Source organism: Meles meles, chromosome 9 (genome assembly GCF_922984935.1).
Source record: "Meles meles chromosome 9, mMelMel3.1 paternal haplotype, whole genome shotgun sequence".
Taxonomy (NCBI): domain Eukaryota; kingdom Metazoa; phylum Chordata; class Mammalia; order Carnivora; family Mustelidae; genus Meles; species Meles meles.
Genome location: NC_060074.1, coordinates 98,822,544 through 98,848,298, shown reverse-complemented (window position 1 = coordinate 98,848,298; position 25,755 = coordinate 98,822,544). Strand labels below are relative to the sequence as shown.

Here is a 25,755-nt window from a genome sequence, read left to right as displayed (position 1 = left end):
GCACATGATTATCAAGCAGGATTACCTACTCCAGCGAAGAGCTAACTGTTCTGTGGCTGAGAGCTTGAATTCTAAAGCCATGTACTAGGCTGAAATCCTGGCTCTTCCACTTGCTAACTCCTTGACCTTGGGGAAGTTACTTAACCCTTCCTTGCCTTAATTTCTTTCTTTGTAAATGGAGATGAGGAAAGCACTGACCACCTAAGATCACTGAATGTGAACAACTCCCGGCATATAGTAACGCTTAGTAACATCCAGGTGTTGCTACTACTAATTTTTGTTAAGATACATGTGTCTTGACTCTCAAAGTAAATCCTAAGTTTACAGTCTCCCTAAGAGATGCCATATTGTTCTTCTTACTATACCAGTGTTGTCTGATGCCTCACACACCAGAACAGGATGGAGAAAAAGCCAAAAGTGCGGGTGTGCTTTGTTTCTGAAATTCCTGATGCGAGCTTCTGTAGATACATCCTAGCAGATACCTGTCCGGAGTCATTCCCCATCTCTGCTGTGGTGTTATGCGGCTGAGGCACCGTACCAAGTCCGAAGAAGAACGGAAGAGGACTACACAGCAGAGATCTTATTATTTCCCCAGTGTTAGCCGGCATTGTGGGACCAGCATTTTATGGGTTATGTCATGTCATCCTCAACACAATTTTCAGAAATAGAAAAGAAGTATCATTATGCCCGTTCTTCAGATGGGGAAATTGAGGCACAGAGGCATTAAGATCTTACGTAAGGTCCCCCAGCCAGTACAACATTCTAATATTGGGCCCAGGTTCTAGTCCCTTGCCATAGCACCAATAAGGCCTTCATAACAAGCAGAACTGGACGAACACTGACCACCAAGCACCCAACTGGGAAGAGTTCTAATTTGTAACAGATAATGATTATTATTAAACTTATTCTCTGCCCAAGAAAATGGATAGTGGTTTCCACTGTAACATTATCTTTACTATGTGGAATTCCCCGGCAAAATACCCCATTTGCACTACTTGAAATGTACTTTTCTCATTGTGTGTTTTAGATCACTACCTAGGGTGACTCGTAGGCTTTAATATCCTTACTGTGAGAAATGCAATACAAAATCCACAATTTCAGTTTAAAACAGGAGAGAGACAGAAAGAAGGATGGCAAGCGTTTCTTCTGTAAAAACCGCACACTTAAAAAATTCCTGACCTTAAGGCCCTATGATAGATTGGACACCATTATGGTCTTCATGAATGCTTAAAGTGACAGCATTCCATTGAAATTTAATTCTAATCTACACTGAGAATATTTACCTTTGATATAGAATATCCTATCTACACTGATAAAATTGTACAGTAAAATCAAAAGCCAATTATCAACAAATGTTCATCCATCATTGTTTTAGGCCTAATGTTTTTCATTACATATTTATTTGGCTCTTGTATTTTCCAAGTTACTTGCTTTATGTCGATGAGAGTTAAAAGCCACACTGCTTGAAGTTTTGCCAAATAAGCACAAAGCTAACCCTACCAAAAGGAAAAAAAATGTACAGCCCATGAATTTTTAAAAGTTCATACATAATATATCATAAAAGTAGGATGAATAATATAGGACATGGGCTTTAATAAAAAGCTCCTTGACCGTTTCTCAGAGACTTTGAGATGTAATCAATACCTAAAAAGGTATCTTGGGGACAAAGCCAAGATTTATGATATTTTTGCTGGGAGTGACACTTTCTGCTTACTCTATCAGCTGGGGGACATGATATTGAATTTCAGAGAACACAAGAAAGGGAGGTATTTTTATCTGCCTGACAACGCTTCAAGGATGTGCTTTATGGTTCACTTGTGACATCATATTTGATAGAAGGAAAAGAACCTAAACAAGTGATCTGAAGGCAGGAGGGAGACTCACATGCATCTCAACATCAGTCCGTGACTGCGTCAGACTCCGGCTTCTTTCCATGTCTGAAAGCAAATCTCCGGATGAAAGATCTAAGATGCGTGAATGAAGTTTCTAGGTAGAAACAAGCAGAAACATGGCATAGCGATGACTTCATTGTTTGTTTCAAAATCCTGCCTTGGACAGCTAAATCTCAAAGGAGTTGACGTTTCTAGATTAGATAATACATAGCCTAACTCCAAAAAGTTTATTCTAGTTTATTGGCGCACACACACACACACACACACACACACACACACACACACATGCAAACTCAAGCTTATAAATAATAATCACACTCTCAGAGTTTGTCAGTCAGTGCTGGAAAATAAGTAGTAGGAAAAAGTAAGTTGTAGGTGGAAAATAAGTAGCAGGAAAGACATGAATCATCCAATACACTTATTGGCTGGTATGAAAATTAACTTTTGATATCCACATTAGAAAACAATCACCACGTTAACCTTATTATGTTGAGCAGTGGTTAAAATCTGAGCAAATAATTATAAAAGTGACCTTATTTCTAAACAGCATTGATCTTGTGAAATCTTTCCTTGGACACATTTTAACTCAAAGTCATTAATGTCATCTGTTAGGAACAATTAATGTGAATAGAAAATAATTGCATCTGGGATCTGGGGATTTGGAGGATTTTGTGCATTAATATTCACATGCTATTTGATTATATACCCAATTCTTTATTTCAGCTTTGCTTGGGAGGCCTGCTAAACCAGGGACATTTCACTATATTAATCTTCATACTAATTACTTAAAGCTTTTCTGTGGACATTAAATTTGATCTGTTTAATTGCAAATACAATAAAACTCCTGATTTATGTCTAATGTTTCTGCTAGCCTGATGACATTTTAAAATGGTACTCGTAGCCTGGTTTGTCTTGGTTACAACTTTTGTGACTTCAGACACTAAAAAATCGAATTGGGTAAGTAAATAATGTAGCTAAGCATGCCTCCCCCACCTCTGCAAAGTTTTACTGGTCCTTTCTCTTCCTGGAAAGGCCCTGGTGCATACTGATGTTGATCCAGGAAACGTCTCAGATTCTGTACCACTAATTAACGTTAGGATCATCGTGGAGTACAGGGGTGGCCCCATGGGTCCCTCTGTCCTCGCAGATGCACCATGTTGTCAACAGAGACCATAAACTCCGCTAACACGAGGCACGTTAGCTACATTCTCCATTGAACTCCCTATAGCCTGAACTTGCATGAGAGCCCTGTGTACTTGCTTGGATGGTCACTTGACAGACACGCTTTCAGTGGCCGAGGGAGGGAGGGCCTGAGGTAGGACTGTGTTGCCTCCCTCTGCAGGAGCAAAGGCATTTTTTTCTGCTATGGCTCATCCTCCTTCTTCCAAGTGAAGCTCGAAATCACTATTTGCTTCAGACCAATACTTGGACTTACCTCAATCTGTGTTTGCAGAATACTTTCACCAAAATGGGCCTAAGTCTTAACCTGGTTGCCTGTTATTTTGAAAGTTCTAATTTCTCCAGCAGTTCTAAGACATCGATAGGTAACGAGAATCAGGGTGTTGTTTCTACATGATTTTTAGACTCCTTACCCCAAGCTCCCTCTAGAAACTGAGTCTCCTGGGGACAACAGTCACGGTGGGTAATACTCAGTGAGTAGTATTGTAGTTTCTAAAGGAAAGATGTCTTTACATTTTTCTCACCCACACATAGGTTTTAAAATTTGAGAGAGTGCCAAAAGAATGATAATGTTCTGAGACCTAAGGAAACACTTATCAATATGCAAACAGTCCAAGAAGTTATAGGAAATGACATTCAAGAAAAGAAATGATGAATTTGAGTGGTATGTCATGTGATTTTAGGGAAGAGTCCTTCTCGATTAGACATCTGAGGTAATTTGGTTCATGGTTGCTTTTCACTCATCAAATATATGATGTCATCCTTTGCTTTCTGCATGAATATATGTATGTATAAATGCATCTTCCTAGATGATGTTATATTTTAGCAATGTATAGCCAAACGCTCAGTTCCCCTCAGTTGAAGTCAGTAACATTATGTGGGAGATGGGACAGGTCCTGGCTCAAGAGGCCAGGAGACATTAGCTCCAGCTCTCTAAGGCACAAATGTTACTTGGGAATGTAACTGAATCTGCCTCAGATCCTTGCTGGTGACAGAGAGCTGGGAGTGGCTCCTTAACCTACCCCACAGGTAGGGAGAGGAGTCCCATAATCAGCAACAGGAATAGGTAAGATAGTACACTGAAATTCACAGAGCCTTACACCAATTACTTGTCAAAACTAAGAGTCGATGGTAGGCAATTTCTTGAATGCTAAGGCACACGTGAATCCTCTGTTGTTACAGTTTCTGCATATGTAAGGCAAATACAAAATGACTTGGAAAACAAAATCTATTTCTGTGTTAAGACCACAGGCAAGAAAATGGTAGGTAAATATCATCCTTCCGCACAACTTGCTTTAAATAACCATGAAAGCTCACAAGCTCAGGGATGTTCCACTTCCTTTTTGCTGGTGGCGTTACACTACCTTAAAATAAGAATTTTTATGGAAGGCTTATATTTTCACCCATGTATAGGTATATGTTATATTATAATAAATATATTCCAACAGACACACACCTACGGGGTGTGCAAGAGAATAAGCACATCCCTTTTCAAACTGGTCCTGTGATGTTATCTGTGCTTAATAAAGGGCTTGATGCAAAGTACGTAGAATATATACATGGGGAATTTAAGTAAAGCTATTGTCAGAAAGAGTAAAACTGACAGGATAAGGCCATGACCTCTTGAAAGAAGTCTACCTCCTTAAAGGGAAACTTCTCAGCACATATCTACCTACAGTTCATGTTCACTATCCGTGTCCATCTGGATAACATCTCTCACCTGAAATAATTCAAACTCAGAATTTTTAAAAAAAATTTTTTTTTTTTAATATTCCATCCATTTGACAAAGAGAAATCACAACTAGGCAGAGAGGCAGGCAGAGAGAGAGGAGGAAGCAGGCTCTCTGCTCCGCAGAGAGCCCCATGTGGGGCTCGATCCCAGGACCCCGGGATCATGACCCGAGCCGAAGGCAGAGGCTTTAACCCACTGAGCCACCCAGGTGCCCCCAAACTCAGAATTTTTAACCTGAAAAGCTAGAGGAATCTTGGATTGAGACATGATTTTTTTTTTAACATTTAGACATGAAAAGTAGCCAGATTATTCAGTATAGGTTTGAAATTGACCTTACATCACCTCTTACATTATCTCCATAACTGCGATTCCACTTGGTCTTAGAAATAAAGACTCCCGGCCTCACACATTTCCTAAGCAGAGGTCAGTGAGATCTCTTCGCTCAAATGGGCTCTTTGATGAGAAGAGTCTACCCCTCCCTTCCTGGCAGACTGGTTTCATTGTCTCCCGAGCGAGTCCCTCTCCCTTCTGAGCTGATGCTTTTGTCCATTTTCACATGGTACACTCTCCCTGCTGCTGCCCACCCACTTAAGCCCGGTTCATCATGCAGGATTGCGTTAAAAGCCTTTCCCTAAGACCGCCCTTCATCGCTAGGCCATACCGGCTTCCACACCCAGCCAGATGGTAGATCCCTGGTTCATTCTGACCGTACCTGAGGGGCATGATTGATGAATTGCTCCCAGGCGTAGGGTCTACTTTCCTAACAAGGTGATCGACTCTGTGAGAATGCAGGACACGCCCTATATTTCTGCTTTGCCCCTGTGGCAGGAACTGGCTAACTGTCATGGAATGGATTTCTCCTTCTCTCTGGGCGCACAGCTGGACCGCATTTCCCAGCCTGCTTTGCAGCTGGTGCGGTCGTCTCACATGATTAGTTCTAGCCAGTGCAGAGTGAGCAAAAGCGATGTCTCTCTCGGCCCAGGACTATCTTTAGCATGAGGGTGCCATGCTCTTTCTGCTCCCACTGGCGTGATGCAGCCAACTGAACAGAGCAACCTTGCAAACCACGTGTTAAAGACAGAGCCACCAGGTAGAAGGGGTTTGGGTTCTTGAATTGCCAACGGAAAGGATGCTACCTGTGGATCAGAGATAACGTGTTTGGACTTTCCATGAGGAAGAAATCAATGTGCACTGGTTTGAGCCATTATTCATTTGGGGTTTGTTATCATGATTCATATTAATTCGGCTGAGCTGGCCCTTCTCCTGAGATAAGCACTGTGTAGCAGACAGGGTATCCACTCACTCCCTCAATCAACACACCCACACTCACACGCACACATATGCACTATATATATATGCATTCACATACATATTCACACGTGTATATTTGTTTACGCCAGCAGAGCAAGATGACTTCTCACACAGAGGGACATTCGGCTTCCTAGGGAAAAGGCGTCCTTACAGTCACTCTGCAGGTGCAGAGGGAGGGATCTGTGTGATGTGCCACAGTGTGTTGCCATCCACAGCCCGAACACACCCCGTGCCAGGGTGAGCTACCAAACCCGGCTCTGGGAGCCCAGCAGTGTGAGGGCAGTGAGGGCCAGAACTACCCCGGGTCAGTACTATTTGGTGGGTTCCCCTGCCTTGGGTCTGTCCCTGAGATGTTCTCCACACAGTTCTGAATCTGTAATTTAAGGCCGAGAAACATCCCCCTGGACAGACTGCACGCAGGACTGGCTATTCTCTCTTGGGTGGGATGAAGACGGAGGGGCGCCTTCAAAGCAGCACGTTCCAGAAGAGCAGCTCTCCGGTTCATGATGGCAGCGGGGACTGGAGCCCATGGCACCCTTGAGCCTTCCGAGCTGGGCTGGAGGGCCACTTTCCCATTGCCTGCTTCCCTCCTCACTCACAGAGCTGCTGTTCTGCGGGAGCTCAGTGAAGTCTCCTTGAATTTAATAGAATTCTGCCTCTGGGTTTTTGCTCAGTATGGAAATGAGGTCTTAGCATTAAGGTCCTGATAGTTAGGGCCAGGAAGACAGTGAATCCTGAGTCAGGGGCACAAGGTGATGGTAACAAGCGGATCTTTATTGGAGAAATTTGGGCAGCATGGGAAACCAAGATGGAAAAATCCACTGAAATAAGGTGATGAGCAGCATTTTCATTTACTGATATACTTACTGAAGTTTGAAAAGGAACATGCAGATTTTTTCATGCCAGGATCTCAGAAGTTATTAACTCAGTGTAAGAGGCAAAGAGGAAAGGACTTTGCTCCCTTCTCTTTGAGTCAGATTTGGTGAGAGAATTAATCTAGGACCATAATCATGCATATAATTATTCTTCCCTCTACCTATTAAAATCCAAATATCTGTACAAAAGAGAAGTTATGGGCGTGAATATGGCATCTATCTGATTAATGGGATCTACCAACATGAGTAATTTAAGTTCAGCAGCAGAGGTAGACGTGAATCAGTGTTTTTAATCCGATCTGCCTCAATCCCCTTGATTTACTTAACCTTGGTGGATACTACAATATGCATACCCTGAATTCTACCCAGAGCCTCTGGTATATTCTTCAGGGTTACTTCTTTCTCTTTGTTAAAAAGGTCTCCCAGTTAAAGGGGATGGTGTCTATGCCCACAGTTCTTGAATTCCTGTTTTATTTATAAAGTGAGAAGATCTGTTATTGCCACATGAATTACTGCTAAACCTTCAGTGATCACACCTCTGTTCACAATATGCTCCACTCATTTGAAGACATTTTCTACCCTCAAAAGTTCATGGTAGGATATTTAGTAGAAGGATGGAGGAATTTCTCAAAATCTGCCTGGTTACCACTGGTATCTTTCACTATTCAGCATCCTTGACCCAGGAGATGGGATATCAGGGTATCCCCTCGTCTCCCTTTTCCCCCCTCCTTTGCTGAGCGCTATTGCTCCCACTGTCTTGGCTGGCTGCCCATTTGGACGTAGCCTTATTTTAGGGTTCACCCTCCCCTGCGTCCGGGACTGATATCTCGAAGGAAGAACTCACTGCTTCTTCAGCTTCAGCTTTGTTTGCAGATCACCTCTCTCCACTTTGAAGAGCTGATCTCAACTCACAGCTTCCAGGAAGCTTCCTAGAGCCCCATCCTGCTCCCGCAACTCAGCCACAGACTGGCCCTGGGCTATCTGTTTCATCTCCTTTAATGCCACCACAAGGAAAGCAAGTCTGGAGTGTGCTATTATGAAATCCTTGGAGCATGTTTTGATACTGCTAACTTCAGACGATTTCCTGTGAGTTCACCACCTTTCTGGATATCCTCTGTTACAGGGCAGAAAACACAGGTGGTAGATTTGGTATATGTTTAAAAGACATGTTCTAAATATGGCTCTGAATTTAGACATAATCAAGCGAATAAGCTTAGTTCCTTCTGTTGGATAACAAAGCAATTTTCGTGCTTTTGAAGGTTCCGGAAAGAAGTTCAAGGAAATCTCCTCGATGATGTGCAGCTTGATTAGGATAATTTTTCTTTGGAAGTTTTACTCACCAGATAATTATCCAAAAATCCCCCAAGTTTCACCTCATGCACAAACTAGACTTACATTTTTGCCATATTCAAGAAGTGTGATTTTTTTAAAAGATTTTATTTATTTATTTGACAGAGATTACAAGTAGGCAGAGAGGCAGGCAGAGAGAGAGGAGGAAGCAGGCTCCCTGCTGAGCAGAAAAAGATTTTATTTATTTATTTGAGAGGTGGGGGGAGGAACAGAGGGAGAGAATCTTAAGTAGACTCCCCACACGAGGTGACGTGGGGCGTGATCTCACGACCCTGAGATCATGACCTGAGCCAAAACCGACAGCAAAAGCTTAACTGACTGCACTATCCTGGTTCCCCAGAAATGTGAAAATGTGATTCCTTCCTTCCTTCCTTCTTTCCCTCTTTCCTTCCCACCTTCCTTCCCCCCTTTCTTTCTTTCATTTATTTATCTGAGAGAGAAAGCACAGGAGTAGGAGAGGGACAAAGGGGGAAGGAGAGGGACAAGCAGACTCCACACTGAGTGCAGAGCCGTACAGGGGGCCCAGTCTCACCACCCCAAGATCAAGACCTGAGCTAAAACCAAGAGTCAGTCACCCAATAGACTGAGCCATCCAGGCACCCTAGGAAATGTGATTTTCATCAGCCCTCGCAAATCCCATCAGGAGAGCCCCTGGTTCACATTTCACAGGTTTCATTCTGTTCCATTAAGAATTTATTATAAAACTGAATATTACATAATGGCATATTATGTAACTGAGTATTAAATGATCATTTCTTAGATTTACAAAAATTTGAGCCAAGGACAAAATCTTTTCAGATAAAAGCTGATGTTTAATTAATTATGCCATTATTTCTATTTTGGGAGACAAAGATAAAACATAATATCTGCCTTCAGCCATCCTGCTGATGCAACAGAGTATGCCTTTCGAATGTTCTCCTGGAAGCTCTTTAAAAAATACGTTCACCAAGATTTGATCTCACTTCAGAGTGTGAAATTTTTATAGCTGTTTTTTTTTAACCATATACAACGGTTCTTGCTACAAATATTATTTTTCCTGACAACTTTTAGACTTGCCTTGTGTATCAATCTTTAGGTGCCCTGAGTACAGTCTGTCTCACTCTTGAGATGGTGCCCCTGCAGATGACATGGTGCTATGTCCTCTTTTCTCCTTCTCTGGGATCCAAGGTCATAAGATGCTTTTGGAACAATTATTCCACAGCTGTATTAAAAACCTTCTTCGAGGGTCCCTGCTACCATGACAACCTGATTACCCAGCGACTGCCTGAGGGAGTGTCTGGATTGGAGACTAGGAAGTTCACTGGGGGAGACCTCTGCAGCTTAAACTGACGACTGGACTATCTCAGATCTGTCCTGTCTTCTGAAAGTCTATTAACGGTGCCCTGAGGACCCATAAGGTGAGAATCAGCAGGAAGATAGATGGGGAAGAAAACACAGTAGACTTTGCCCTTGGGAGCCTCTGCTCTAATTAGTTCCACAAGAAGCATTTATGAAGCATCTACTGTGTACAGAGTCTTGACTATGAACTATGAACAGACTTAAGGAAGCTCATTAGTGGAGGCTACTAAATATCAACAAGGAGCCCAAACACACAGGCGAGACCACAAAAAAAAAGGATGAATTTTTAAGGCGGACTATGCAAAAGAGATCGCGGTGGAGTAAGGTGATATGGAGGCAGAAGTTGGGGTGGGGTGGGGGTCAGCCTGGTCACAGGATTAAATATGAATACGATAATGTTCTGTGTTACGAATGTTCACACACAGGGGCTTAGCTCTCACTCTCCAGCTTCCAAATCTCTTGGTCTCTCTACACAAAACAACAACAATATGAACCAGAAACATTTACTATAGAACAGCAAAGTGGCAGAATGTGGGAAGGCAGGATGGAGGGTTAGGGTTTCTGCAGGAGGTCACCTGTGGTCAAGTGAGGAGCCAGACTGAGTCACACTTGCTTGCCTATGAATAATCCTAAGACTCACGAAGCTTCCCTTTTGTCTTCTCCCTTGACTCGGATCTGAGAGAGGAAGTGATTCAGCACAGCCTGAGCCTATTCTGGGATCTAAGAGATACAAAAGTGCTGTGAAACTTCCATTTTTATCACTAATTACTTTAACAGGTACTTTAATAAGTGCTTTCCAATTGCCCCTGCTGTTTTGTAAAATTATCTACACTGCATTTTACATTTTTAATCAAGCTTTATTTTTGAAAAGGCTCCTGGATTGCCAAAGCTTTTGCTTTTTACCTGGGCAGTGGTGGTGGTGGGGGGGGATTCAAAATTTTCCTCTGATTTCACAGAACTAAAGAAATGAGGGGGGAGAAAACCTGGCCTGCTATTTTTACCAGACCTGTTGGAAATTATGCTGATGGTCCCTGTAATCCCATATACCTTTTTTTTTTAAGATTTTATTTATTTATTTGACAGAGCAAGAGAGCACAGAGGGAGAGCAAGAGGGAGAAGCAGACTCCCCGCTGAGCTGAGAGCCTGATCTGCGAGGGAGGGCGTCGATCCCAGGACCCTGAGATCATGACCTGAGCTGAAGGCAGATGCTTAACTGACTGAGCCACCCATGAGCCCCATCCACACACCATTTCTTAAGAAGAAATGAATTACCTCCTGCCCTGTGGGGGACGAGGGCACCATGTGAGGTCTCTGCTCAGGATCTTATATCATAGATCCTCACACTAAGCGTGCAAAAGCTACTGTCTTAATTTTTAGGAATGAAAACTCTGCTCATTTACATTCTGTTTATTTCTCCCCTGAAGGAAGGAAACTGGTCTCATTTGCAAGATGAGTTGTTTATTTCTGCCTCAAGTGTTCAGCCCATCATCTGGGTCACTCCCATCAGTATCTGTGGACATTCACTGAGCCTTTTGGCATCAAGTATGTGGTTCACATATATTTTTCTTTTATTTATTTTTTTATATTTTAAATTTTTTGAAAAGATTTTATTTATTTGAGAGAGAAAGACAGAGACAGCAAGAGAGAGCACGAGTAGGGAAGAGAGGGAGAAGCAGTCTCCCCTGCTGAGCAGGGAGCCCAAAGCAGGGTTGGATCCCAGGACCCTGGGATCATGAGCTGTGCCAAAGGCAGATGCTTAACTGAATGAGCCACCCTTGTGCCCCTATATTATTCTTTCAAAGGCTGATCATAACCCACAGCAAGGACATTATCAATCCCAGTTTACAGGTGAAGAAACCGAGGTACACAAGTTAAAAACCTTGTCTTAGGTCACATAACTAGTGTCCCAGGTAGTGTGAGTGCAGAGTTAGTTCATTCTCTTAATTTCTTTTTTTTCCCCATTCCCTTAATTTCTATAATTAAAACTGGTTTATGATTGTTATAAAAGATTTACAAAAATGGGGAACATGTGTGGCTCACTGGGTGAAGTGTCTGACTCTTGATTTTGGCTTGGGTCATGATCTCAGGGTTTGAGCCCTGACCCCAGCTCTGCGCTCAGCAGGTAGCCTGCTGGAGGATTCTCTCTCTCCCTCTCCCTTTGTCCCCTCCCTGCTCACGCTTGCTATCTCTCTTTTTCTAAAGTGAAAATAAATAAATCTTTAGAGAAAATTTACAAAATAACAATATAAATTAATTAGACCAGATAAACCATGTAAGACTACAAAAAGGAAGTATCTTGAAATACAATGTAATATCTTCACTTACTATACTCAAACATCATTCATTATTAAAAAATATACTTTCATCATTGTTATTATTTCACCATTATTATTATTGGTAACATTATTGGGACCGGTGATGTTGTTATTTCCTCCTTGGAGTCCTACATTCTTTCTGGGAAAACATGATTCTGTATGTATATTTGGATCTAACTGAAAATAAAACTAAGAAGAAAAACAACAAACAGTTATAGACCACATGCCAGGTGCTGTACTAAGTGCTTCTATTATTTTTTTTCCTATTTAATCCTCATTATCACCTAAAAAGTTAGAAACTATTATCACTTTGATTTTTCGAAAGAGAAAACAGAAGTACAAGAGCAGGTGAGGAGCTGTTCCGTCAGGGATTTGAACTTGGACTCCGACTGTAAGCCTGTCCTCTGACGGCACCTTATTCTCTGCCCCGTGGTGTCTCATCGAGGGCACAGTGATGAGCGAACACAGTCCCTGCCACTGCGGCGCTTGTAGGCAGAGCAGCTGCCGGGCACCCTTAATGTCATGGGCCACATAAACCTCAGCCGTGGGCCCTGGGGAGACTTTCCTGAGAAATAAGGATGAAATCAAGATCTTACAAACAAGAAATGATGACTCAGGTGAAGAAGCCAAGAAAGAAAAAAAAAAGGGGGGGGAGGCTTCTGGGTAGAACATATGCAAAGGTCCAGAGATGAAAGAGTGTGACATCCTTCTGCAAATAGTCGCACAAGGTCCCAGAGAAGAACTCAGGAGCAGAACAACGAGAGAGAGACGCCTCAGCAAGTAAGGGACCTGAGGTAAGTTACACAGTGAGTGGTCAGTACAGAGCAGGGCGAGGACTTGAATTCATCACTCTCTCCAAAGCACATGCTTTTTCCTTCATCCCGTTGCTCCCCTCCCCCCCCCCCCCCACATTTTTTTAGAATACTGAACTTAGCTGTGGGCTCCATGACACTTATCTATGCAAACGAGCAAAGTGAGGTCTGTAAGAAGAGACTAGAAGGGTCTCTGGGAGGAAATGCAGACACAGTGGAGACACATACAGCTTCTGTACTTTTGAGGCGTGCTTCTTCCTTGCTGGGGAGGAAGGGGGTTCCATCTAGGATCTTCACTTAACCACTGCGCGCCAGCACTAAGCAAATTGCGGCTGGCACTCCAGAGGTCTCTAATTGCTAATCCTGAGGACACAGAGTGACTCCCTCAGGGAACCAAAGGGGTTCATATGTTTTCCAGGCTGCTGGAAGAAATCGTACCTGGGCCCTGCTCTGTTCTCCCAACTACAATGAGGAGACATCAAAAATCAAAGAACTCATGCTTAACACTAGAAGATAGTCTCCAAGGAATGGACAATGTCTTGTCTGTGTTTTGGAGAACAAGAACAACAGGAAAAAAAAATCACTGAGAATTCTTTATAAGATGGGGGCCTGCCTATGTTATTGAAAGAAAGCTGAGCACAAATGAAATTCAGAGTTTGGGAGATGACAGAACTGGTCAGACCTTAATACTTTGCAGGATTCACACTCATGGTGCTTCCCGGCTTGGGTGCTGCGGGGGGGACTGATCCCATGTCCGTGAAAATGACTTTTGTGCTCAGCACCCGTCTGCCTTTTGTGGGTCGGTGTCCTGATTCTCACAGGACAAGTTCCCGGGGCCATGTTCATTGTCTATTTGTGGGGACATAATACGTTACATACGGGAACACGGCTGTGAGTTCATGTTCAACTCTCACTACCCCTTGAGAGTTAATACAAAGTGGCACATTTTCAGGGCTTCAGACTTATGACTTCAGTTTGCTTTATAGGCTTTGTTGCTACAGATCCACATCATGGTTTCCCTGTGGCTTTATCCCCACAGCCGTTTTTAAAATCTACTGTAACTTTACCCCATGGTAAGAAATGCCTCACGGTATTATAAACAAGCGGTTGAAAATTGTTATTTATGTGGCTTCCTAATAGCAATTTGAAATATAGGGCATAAAATTACTAGCTTACAATATTGTTCAATATTAACAGTGGGAAAGGTAATACGTAAAACAGACATTAAAGGATTAGCTGTAAAATACATTTCACAAAGCTAAATCATTCCTTGGCAAATGGCAGTTTCCAGCTATTACGTAGGATTTATCAAGTCAAGTGGATTTATTTTTATTTTTCTATTAGTTTGCTAAATATATTCTATATTTAAATTTCAATCTTGAGGCTTAATTTTTTTTTCAGACATATTAGGAGAGGCTATTCAAAACAGAATGTGAAATAGGAGTAATGCCAGACTTTCAAGTCCAAAATGCTCCGTAGTTTTCTCCAGCAAATCCTCTCCCTAAAGTTGACTCAAGACTCAACTGTAACATCCAAGAGAAAAGTACATGCATATGATATCGCAAACATTTGTATGACTGATTAGGGAGTTACAACTTCATCAGAGAATTCAGGAAAAGGGCATGTTCTCCTTAAGACATAAAACAGTGTTTCCACTGTTTATTTTTTGCTTCAGACAATACTTTGTTCTAATCAAGCATGTTTGGTAAATGCTATGAATTTGTGAACCAGGCACCGAGGAAGAAGGTGGAAAGAGAAATTCCTAATCTCCCAGGGTAGAAATTGTAAAGTATTAAATGGATATTCGATGCATAAATACAAATAACATAATCTCTCTATTTTCTTTTGAGACAGTCACTGGTTACCATAATCCTAAAATTATCCCATCTTCTCAAATCCCTACAGATTTATTAATTTTCATAAACAGCTTTGATGGAAACTTAAAGGATGCAAAGTAATTTTTCTTGAGTTTTCCTTTTATATTAGATGGTGGACAGCATTTTCAACCTCAGAGAATACCAAAAGTGAGTTCCTACTTTTCTCTCTTTCTTCCTTTTTTTCTTTCTTTCTTTTTAAGATTTTATTTATTTATGACAGAGAGAGATAGTGAGAGAGGAACACAAGCACAGGGGAGCTGGAGAGGGAGAAGAAGGCTCCCCATTGAGCAGGGTGCTTGATGTGGGGCTTGATCCCAGGGATCCAGGACGTTGGGATCATGACCTGAGACCAAGGCAGACACTTAACAACTGAGCCTCCCAGGTGCTCCAAGTTCCTGCTTTTCAAAGGAATTGTTTACGGATCTATAAATATCACAAAGAAAGGAGCATTATGGAGAAAAGAAACTGCTCTTACACTCATTTGAGAAATGATGAGAGAATCCAAGAAATAATTATTATTATAAAATTAAGGGTCTGCTTTGAACACCTGTTAATAATCAGCTGGTTTCAAAGACAGTTTTTTCCCTGAGACTGAGTTGCAGACTATAAATATTTCTCCTTCAATGTCCACGTTCACAATCCTAAGGGTTTCTAAACATTTATTACCTACAAATCCTCATTTTATTTTGTTCAGCCATTTTATGTGGGATGGCAAATTTCTTTTCATAAATACTTTTCTATTGATTGAAAACTAATAGAATAAGATGCCTTCCAACTTGAGCACATAAAAATAGAGTCTCGGTGTAATACAAGAGTCACTCATTCAGCCAATGGTTGACTCCCAGAAGATGTCACCGAGTCCAGTGTGTCATCAAGCTCTAGGTTAGGGTGGAGACTAAACCCATAAGCTGGGGCCATGTTCACTGAGTTACCCAAACACCTTAGCCAAGTGGACTCCAATGAACCCAAACACTTGATTAGTTGACTTATTATTATTATTGGGGTTTTTTTTTTGTTTTTGTTTGTTTGTTTGTTTTTTGGCTGACGTATTTAAAACAATGGTTAGTAACTAGAAAACTAGCTTTTAAACATTCGGGATAAATCCTCGGTTTGGCTTTACAAATTAGCTCCTCTCCCCATTTTTCACCTCCATAACCAGAGAGGCAGGCTGGCACATGGCCTAGGTGTTACATTGCTTGGGTTCAGATCCTGGCTTTGTGTGATTTATGGCACGTTACTGTACCTTTTGAGGCCTGGCTTCCCTTATGGATAATAACGACAATATTAACTCATAAGGCCTTATTTGATGTTCAACAGAAGGAACTCCGAATTCTAAGACTGTGGTAAGAATTCCATTCATGGGGGCGCCTGGGTGGCTCAGTGGGTTAAAGCCTCTGCCTTCACCTCGGGTCATGATCTCAGGGTCCTGGGATCGAGTCCCACATCGGGCTCTCTGCTCAGCAGGGAGCCTGCTTCCTCCTCTCTCTCTGCCTGCCTCTCTGCCTACTTGTGATCTCTCTCTGTCAAATAAATAAATAAAATCTTAAAAAAAAATTTCATTCACAAACAGGCTTGGGACATATTAAGTGCTCAATAAATGTTGGCTATTTTTATAATCAGTGACATCATTTACTCAGTGCAGGGGGCCATCTCTGAAAAAATGATATCAAGAATTTCAAAGTGGTTAAAAAAAAAAAGGAAAAAAAAAAGAATTTCAAAGTGGTGACAGAACAGCACTACGTCAAGCACAGGGCCCTTCTAAGCCCCTGTGTGACTGGGCAGGACGTCAGCCCTGGTCATTACCTTATCTGATTGTCATTAGACTCAGAAAGACGCCTCCAAAGCAAACAAAGATCTGGTTACGTTCCCTTTGTTAAGCTTGCTGAGGTAAGAGAAGACTTTCCGATTTTAACGTAATTTTCAATACTAGAAAGCATGATTTCCCTCTCGTCTATCCTCAATTAGTGACACAGCCAAATACATATCTGACGCCATAAATCCAAAAGAGGTCCTGAAACAGCTTCCGACTCGGAGAATCACCTCCAGTGAAGAACCACCATTTCGGCAGCATGTAAGTGATGATAATTTGCAGCACAAGACCCAAGCTCCAGAAAGTGTCAACAGCAGGGAGTCCAGTTGAGGGAAAGGAGGCAAGTATTTCCCAGGAATCAGCTTTGTCAATTCCGACTTAGCTGATTTTTTAACCAGAATGTTAGGAGTGGCTTGTTCTAAGCTCCTGTTTGCATTTCTTTCCTTTTGCATCGTCTCCACAGAAGGGTAGCCCATACCTGGACAGGAAAAATGGGAGGAATCCTTCACTGAGGCATCAAGATGGCTTCAGGTGGAAGTGAACAGAGCTGTGTCTTATAATCACATTTTCATTTCTGTGCCCACCCACCTGACATTCCTGTCTCACTCTTTAGCAGTTCCCAGTGCCTTAATACCTCCTGATTTTCCTGACCCTGAAATTCATTTATACTTTTTCTGTTCCTACTCCTGGTCCCTAACATGACACAGAATTGAGGACCAGTTCTTTGCAAAAACCCTGGGCAGACAATCAATGAAGTTGTATAAAATGGCAAATGATGACTTCAGAATTCTACCCATATAACCTTTCCTGATTAATCTCCGAGAATAGTTTCCTTTGCCACTGCGCTGTCTAGACATGGCCTCCCAAAGATACAAATGAATAAGAGCACTAAGATTCGCCTGTTCCCTCTCTAAACTGCAATATCTACCTATAAGAGCTAACTACAAAACAGCTGTTCTTATCTTACACCATGTGGTCCTGGTACGGCATACATCTTACAATATGAAAATCCTTTAGCAAACTCTAATTGATCCTAGTGTGGACCAAGAGAGACTGTCACGTGCCACGGGAGCACCATGTAGCCTGCTGCTGGTCAATGCAGTGATCGTGAGACTCCTAAATTCCTTTTCACATTTACTTCTTGAATCTGTCACTAGACCCCAGAATCATCTGAAAGAATTAGGCGGTTCTCAACACGATCTCATTATTGACATTTACGTTGATCGATGTTGGCTCTTACAGAATTGGAATCTGTAGATCAATTTCCTTATTAGATTCTTTCTCACTGCTGCCATAATCATTTTATCACACAGGCTGCTGCTATCAAATGCTGCTTTATCACTACGTAATGGGACAAGCGAAACCAGTTCCTTCTAGTCTGTTACAAGAAACAGAAAATTCCCCTCATTTTAAATCTTATTTCCCTCAAATTTTAAGAAATTCACTGATAATTATATTCACATAGAGGCTTATTTAAAATTGCTCTTCTTTAAAACTATGTTCCATGGAGGAACCAGTATTAAATCTTAAGGGAAATGTACACAATACTTCTTAAAATCATTTTTTCCATTCCTTTCAGAGATGTTTCAATGTCTTATTATAAGACAGGTTCCATCCACATGGTTACCCTCGCCAGCTGGGTAGGATAGGTGATAATGTCACCTCTGCTGGGCTCCCAAACCTGGTCAGTAGTTTTGCCTAAAGTGGGAGAAACAAACCCTCTAGGGTGCTTCTAGTCCCCTGACCAGTCATCAGTCGTAAGAAGGCCAAGAAAAAAGGAGAGTGGTTCTCATCAGAGGTTGTATCCCTACTCCGAGAGAGTCCGACTCAGGGTACACACTTCACCGAGAAATGGCCAGGAGTGAAATCAAATATGAGGCACAGTAATTTAAATATTTTCTAAAGTCTAATAATCAACTTTGCAAGGAAGGAATAACTAATTGTCTTTGTATCTACAGAGACTTGCAATTCCTAGGAAATACACAGATTCTCAGGGTTTCTTCATAGGAGAGCACAGAGGTCCATGGGCAGAATTCAGAGCATTTGTGAACTGAGAAGAAAGTGCATCTTTAGTTTCACCAAACTACCTTTTAGCATTTGAACTACCTTTTAACATTTCCTTCAGTTATGAATGTAGGCTTCAAACTCCAGTGGTATAAACGGGTAATTTTGTCACCAACGGAAATCACAGACATCTTCACATTACACGACAGCTGTGGAAAACCTCTCTAAATATTACATATTGGGATCATTATGTAAAAACTAAGTTAGAATTGCCATTTGAGCTTGTTATTTCATGCTTTAGGAATGAAGCACATCATATATATTTTTCAATATTTTAGTAACGGCACCTCAACGTAATTGGTTTCCTTTTATAATCCCATGTCTTTATGCACTTAAAAGCATTATTCTAAGAAGGGGACCAGAGGGGGCGCCTGGGTGGCTCAGTGGGTTAAAGCCTCTGCCTTTGGCTCAGGTCATGATCCCAGGGTGCTGGGGTCAAGCCCCACATCGGGCTCTCTGCTCAGCAGGGAGCCTGCTTCCCTTCCTCTCTCTCTCTGCCTGCCTCTCTGCCTGCTTGTGATCTATGTCTGTCAAATAAATAAATAAAATCTTAAAAAAAAAGGGGGGGACCATAGGCTTCTCTGGTCTAAAAAACTGGGCTATGGCTAACACATGGCTATGAACCCCAATTACATCACTACTCCCCAACCCTCCAGCTCACACTGTATGTGATGTGGAGACCATCTGTCATAGCTCTGACTTTCTACATGTGTGAACAAGAGCGGGTGGATTTCAGCCATCCCGAGTCCTGCTGGTTACCTCCAGCACACGGGGGCACGGGCTCCAGTTGGGCAAGGAACTTGTGTTCATTTGAATCCCCGCTAAAATAAATGAGCTTTCCTTTTCATTGCCAAGCTGAGCTCTCCACTATGATTGTTAATGTATTGTTGCAATCTAGGCCTTAATGGCATTTTAGCCCTGTGGTGGGTTCACAGAGAAACTATTTTCAAACTTCAAAAGGCCATTAAAACATGTGCAGATGTCTGGAAAATTAATACTATTATCTAACTCTCACGCTTTGCCTGTAGGAGGCAAAGAAGAGACGAGGCTCAATAAAGATATTAGAGATCAATACACGGTCATAAAGCAAAGTGCTGTCCTTCCGGAGAGCATGGGTGGTGACAAGTAAGGAACCCAACAGTGCTTCTGAAGAGGCTTTCTCATTAGATTTTTTGTCAGTCATTCACTTAACTGTTCAACATTTAAAGAGAGAATGGGAATGGCATGGAAGGTAGAAGGGAGAAAGAGACAAAGATAATTTTCTGCTACCTTACTTCAATTTTGATGTTCAAGGTCCAGAGTTCTCAAGAGTGGAGGCATTCATTCATTCATATGACAGAACCTGAATTTGTCAGGGTTAATGCTGAACAAGTTACAGTTTCTGTTCTATAGTGTTTTGGGTTTTGGGAGACTTCGGTCACATTCTGCAAGTCCTCAGGACAGGGAGGTATTCTCGTGGTTAATTTCAAGGCTTTTCTAATGTTTTCAGAACCACAATATATTTTCTTCCACCTTTTCACTTTATTTCCCATAGATTTCATTCTGCAACTGTCCCAGGTACCCCAATAAAATATAAAAACAAGACTTAATTTTTATTAAAGGACGGAAGCTTTATATTTTTTACTAAAGGATTTCTGTTAGAGAGTTCTTCAAATTAGAAAGAGAAAAATGAAAGAAAAATGTCTTAGAAGACATTTTTAGCAGTTTTTTGTTTGTGTTTTCAGATGGATGGAGCTGACCATGGCAAACACACTGGAAATTCTTAAAGCATGATATCAAATCATGCCTCCAAACAGCCCTTCATCAGAAAACCTGAAAACATTCAGAGATTGTGGGTAAAGCATACTTTTATTTTTTTTTAATATTTTATTTATCTATTTGACAGACAGAGATCATAAGTAGGCAGAGAGGCAGGCAGAGAGAGAGAGGGAGAAGCAGGCTTCCCGCTGAGCAGAGAGCCCGATGCGGGGCTCGATCCCAGGACCCTGAGATCATGACCTGAGTTGAAGGCAGAGGCTTAACCCACTGAGCCACCCAGGCGCCCCAAAGCATACTTTTAAATTTGAGAATAAGCAAGACTGTGTCAGCCAAGATTACACCTAGCTGCAAAAACGGAAAAAAATCTGAAGAACTCTCAGGGGCTTGAACGTATAGGGATTTGTTTTCTCACACAGCAACAAGTTCAGATGTACGTGGCTACTGAGATTGTGGGGGTTATCTGTTAGTGCACCATCGCCTCACTTACACTGACTAAATAAGGCTCGTGTAAAATGCCAGTCAAAAGGATCAAGTGGCAAACACAGTCTAAAACAGGGTCATGTCTTAAAAATCTCTCAACTGGAACATCAGAACCATGTATTAGAACTCTCTCAACCACGTATTAGAACCCTGACTGGGGTTATTGTTGGTAACACGTCCTTCTGAGTGGAATGTTTTCCTTTTAAAGTTCAATATAAGGACTACCTCAGGATTGCACTCAGCTACCAAAAGCAACAACAGCAATAACAACAGAAACATAAAAAGCCTGCCTTACACTGTCATAAACTTATAGGGGTTTATATTTCTCACACAGCAAGATATCCAGAGGTGGGCAGTCCAGAGCTGCTGCTCTGGTTCATTCGTGTCATCAACAAATCAAACTCTTCTCATCTTTCTGTTCTGAGCTGCCATCTTCCCTGTGGAGGCTCATGCTAAGGTAGCTGCTATCCAGCCTGGCATTGCCTCCACCTTCCAGATAGGAAGAAGGGGTAAGGAAGGATAGGAAGAAGGATAGGACGAAGGCATAAATGTAGAACACCACAGCTGTGTTTGACTGCCTTTTTCAAGAAAACAAAAAGTCTGCCATAAATCCCCACAGCAGACTTCCATGTACATCGTTTGGGCCAGAACCAGGTCAATCTGGACTCTTCTAATTAAAAGAGAAGTTGAGAAATAGCATATTTGGCTTCTTAGTATCTCAGGTGTAGGAAAGAAGGAAGACAGGGTCGACTGAGTGTGGTGGTCATGAGGGCTACTTACTAAATGTGTCCAATTCTCTTTCCTTCTGGGGACATGGCTGCTTGTGTTTCTGGACCCCTTTGTGGTTGAGTGGGGCCACATGCCTAATTTGGCCAAAGAATAATGGGTAGAATGCTTCAGACCAAAGAATTTTGAATAGTGATGTGAAACCATCCAGAGCTCTCTTCTCAGTCTGATGACTGGCAATGTTTGAGATGGTGGCTGCCCCATCAGGCATGTCTCCCAAGTGTCTAAGACATACAAGTGCCTCCCTTGCTGACCTACAGGAGTAATCTAGCATAACTAAGAAGCAAATCTTCATGTTTGTTACCACGGCACAACCTAGCCCATCCTGACTGATTCAATGAGTCAACTTGAAATGTCAGCCAGAAGGAACAAGTGTGAGAGGCATATAATATATATATAATATAATATATTGTCACTCAGGACAACATATTAGAGATCACAGAAACAATATCAATTTTAGTGGGATGAAATCCTGAAGCCAACTTTCTCTACTTCAAGTGCAGTTAAGTGGCCTTTAATTCATAATGTTATAGCCGTCCTTGCACTGCCCACAGGAGACACAGACAAATTATCCCTCTCTCCTGTGTCTCTACATAGGTGAGTGGCTAATGAAACATAGCATGTTCAAGGTAAGCCACCAAATTTAATATGATCTTCCAGGATGACCACCCACAAAAATTTAATGCATGATAATGAGGGACGGAATAGTTTAAGACCAGCCCAGTTAATGATATAGTTCACATGTCTGTGTTAATGAGCCTGCCCATAAGAGGAAGACCAAAACAAAAACAAAAACAAAACAAAACAAAACAAAAAACCCCCCAAAACCCAAAACAACAACAACAAAGAAAACAAGCAACAACAACAACAAAAAACCCTGGGGGTGGGGAGGGGTGATTAAGAGTTAAAATATTAATGGTCTCTTCAGTTATACTAAGGATCTGACTTTATCTCTAAATACAGTATTTCACACCCTCAGCAAAATCAGTGGAAATTCGTTCAAAAGTAACAGGGTTTTGGGGCACCTGGGTGGCTCAGTGGGTTAAGTCTCTGCCTTCGGCTCAGGTCATGATCTCAGGGTCCTGGGATCAAGCCCCACATTGGGCTCTCTGCTCAGCAGGGAGCCTGCTTCCTCGTCTCTCTCTGCCTGCCTCTCTGCCTACTTGTGATCTCTCTCGTCAAATAAATAAATAAAAAATCTTAAAAAAAAAAAAAAGTGACAGGGTTCTTCCACAAGGACCCCAAAGCTCCCAGTATATCACTATCAAGCCACTGTAACACAGGCAAATCTTATGGGAGCAGAAAGGGAACATTGGCCAAGTTCAGTACAAAAGAGGTCGATTTCTTGACTAGCTGTTTCTTGTTTCACTGTTGCTCATGTTTCATTTTAACTACCACCCCTGGTCTTATTGTGGGATGGGAGAAGCAAGCCATGTGGATTTATGCCAGCAAAATGGTTACTTTCACAACAGATGGCAACACAGAATCTTTCACAACATACTCGTGTGCTAAAAGTCACTTAACATAACTTCAGATTCATCTGGCCGGGAACACACCCAGATGGGTGTGCAGCAAGGAGGGTCCTAAGCGGATACAAGTATCATTGCTGATTCAGTCTCTTCTAGACAGTGCCCACTTGCAGGGGTCAAGGATTGTTTAAAACAGCAATGGGAGAAGAGAAGATCATGGCTGCATCACGCTACACTTCTGTGGGGCTTTCCATTGCTCATTTAAAAGAAGGTGTGGGATAGTTAATCTCTTCCTTTTGTAAAATCCGAGTATGGACTGCTTTACCTTCCTCGAGTGTGTATATGCTTTGTGTGTGTGTGTGTGTGCGATCTTAAAGTGTCAGTTTTTAAAGTAAAAATAAATATTACATCTTTAGGGGCATTAATAATAACGGTTATAGCTCTACACCTCCCTCTAACTATTCCAATGGATTCCCACTCTTCCATAAAAAAAATAAACCCTTTAAATCTTTGAATCATTTAATTTTATGTATTCTTTTGGTATTTCATTTGGGAGTTATGGGGTGTGAAATATGCACCATGATGAGAAAACAATTAACCAGCACACCTGTTACTTATGTGTATTGTACTGACGAAGGGCCAGCAGGAGCTATTATTTTAATCCACAGTATGGTGTCAACCAGGGGCCTATCAGAGGTGACCTGATGACACTGAATTATACTTTCATTTGTATTACATGCCTTGTACTTTGTCCCCGTGTTGGAATGATTCTTGCTTCTCTACTCAAAAATCATGTTTTTAAGCCATAATAACAACTAGTGAGATTCTCAGATTTACTAGAAAGATTCAAGTTCAGATTTACTACAGAAGGAGTGAGTAGTGGGTGATAGAATTTTAGGAGTAGCAAAGAATGGCCATTTATGACACCCAGGTAAAGTGGGGAGTGTACGGGTAAAAAAAGGAGGGAAAAACGGGCCATTCTAGATTTATTCATAATACAGGAAGAGAAATGTTCTGTTTGCTGCCGTTTCATTAACGGACTGTTGATAGTAGAAGAATGTTATGCATGTTTTCAAAAATCTTAAGGTCTGCTTCAAAGTTTGATTTGGGGCACATGAAATACACACACACACACACACACACACACCCCTATATATGAAAAATATATAAAATGTCAGTGTTTTGGTCAGTTCTTTGGCATGCTCCGTAGTTATCCAGAGTGGAGGGCTCTTTGTTTAAGACAATGGCTTTCAACCTAAGACATCCAGTGCCCCTTGTAAACAACTATTTTTTAAATTCCCCATTTATTATCAACCAATGATTCTCACAGTTATAACTTACTATTTAAAAAAAAAAAAAAGAATTAACATTGCAGGCCTAACTGCTATTTCTTGAATGTCCTGCTTATAAGGTTGGTCCTGGGCTGGAATGTGAATTATGGAGGGATCCCGCCACCCTGACTGATCCCCGTGGCTCACTGTGCCTCAACCACATGTATAGATAACATTGTTCATGCTGAATACCTGTTCTCCTTCCGAGAGTCTAGAATTTTGGTCTGTGCAAGGCGGAGGGTGCCTCCCTGACCAGCCTAACAGAAAACCTGGGAAGGGAGGCTGGAACCAGCTGGAACCAGCATTTTATCTGTGCTGTCACAGTCCACTCCTGGGGGAGTTAGGTGTATCCTGTGTATGACTCAGTTGGGAGAGGTCCCTTGAGACCTCGTGGTAGGTCTCCCCGAATTTTACCCTACACACCTCTTCCTACTGCAGAGTTTGCTTTGTACCCTGTCTCCGTAACAGAACTCAACCACATGCTGAGTCCTGTGAGTCTTCTTAGGAACTTACTAAATTTGCGCGGGAACTTGGGGACCCCTGAAACACATACATGCATCAATTTCTAAAAATACATATAAATGCTTATATGAAAGGAAATATAGACGTGATTTATAACAGAATGATACGCTTTTCAGGAAGCTAAGGCTCAGGCATGACTCCCCTACAGGGCATAATGAAGGGATCAGATACTTGCACAGTGGAATCACCACCTATGTGACACCATAAATACAATCCGTTACAGGTTTCTTGTGCTGGGGACTCAGATACAACGAGCACCACCATAAGCAATGACATGCTTCCCCGACAGGGTGAAAAATTCTCAGCAAAATTATAAGCGAAATAGAGCTTCATTCTTCTCTTAAGCTATTTGCACAAAATTCAGCTGATATTAAAACCATGCCCCAAATACCTTGAGTGTCTATGTAAAGTGGTGTTAGATGCTCTGCTCAGATAATCAGATAATCATGAGCACGGAGGCAGGGGGACATAGTGCAAGCGGGGGGGGGGGGGGGGGGGGGCGCGGCCTCGGGGCCTCTGGTCTCTGAAACGTCCATGCGCTTCCCGAGCGTGTGTCAGCCCACAATACGCTCCCAACACCTTCTTCGCAAGGTGTTGGTCTGAATGCCACCCCGTTCAGAACTACCGGTCTTGGAGAACCCATTATTGACGCTGTGGGGTGCAGCCGGAAGCAGGGCTTGTGGGAAACTGGAGATCGGGCGGATGGAGATGGTAAAAGTTGATAATATAGCACCAAAGAACAAAAACAAAGAAGGTGGGGGTACCCCTAGTAGCTGAGGGCCGACCGAGATCAATTTGGTTCAACAAATCCTTTGTAAGCACCTACCCCGTAGGCGGTGCTGTGTGAGGTGGGA

At 42.1% G+C, this 25,755-nt stretch overlaps 1 protein-coding gene across 6 annotated transcripts in view; it reads right to left on the bottom strand.

The window, feature by feature from the left end:
* Positions 1-25,755, bottom strand: part of NCKAP5 (NCK associated protein 5) — a 977,613-nt gene that overhangs the window by 117,419 nt on the left and 834,439 nt on the right. For all 6 annotated transcript variants that reach the window (XM_046019767.1, XM_046019766.1, XM_046019772.1 and 3 more), the window contains one exon: positions 1,885-1,986. In XM_046019767.1, the coding sequence (XP_045875723.1) occupies positions 1,885-1,986 (102 nt within the window). The remainder of the gene's footprint in view (positions 1-1,884; positions 1,987-25,755) is intronic.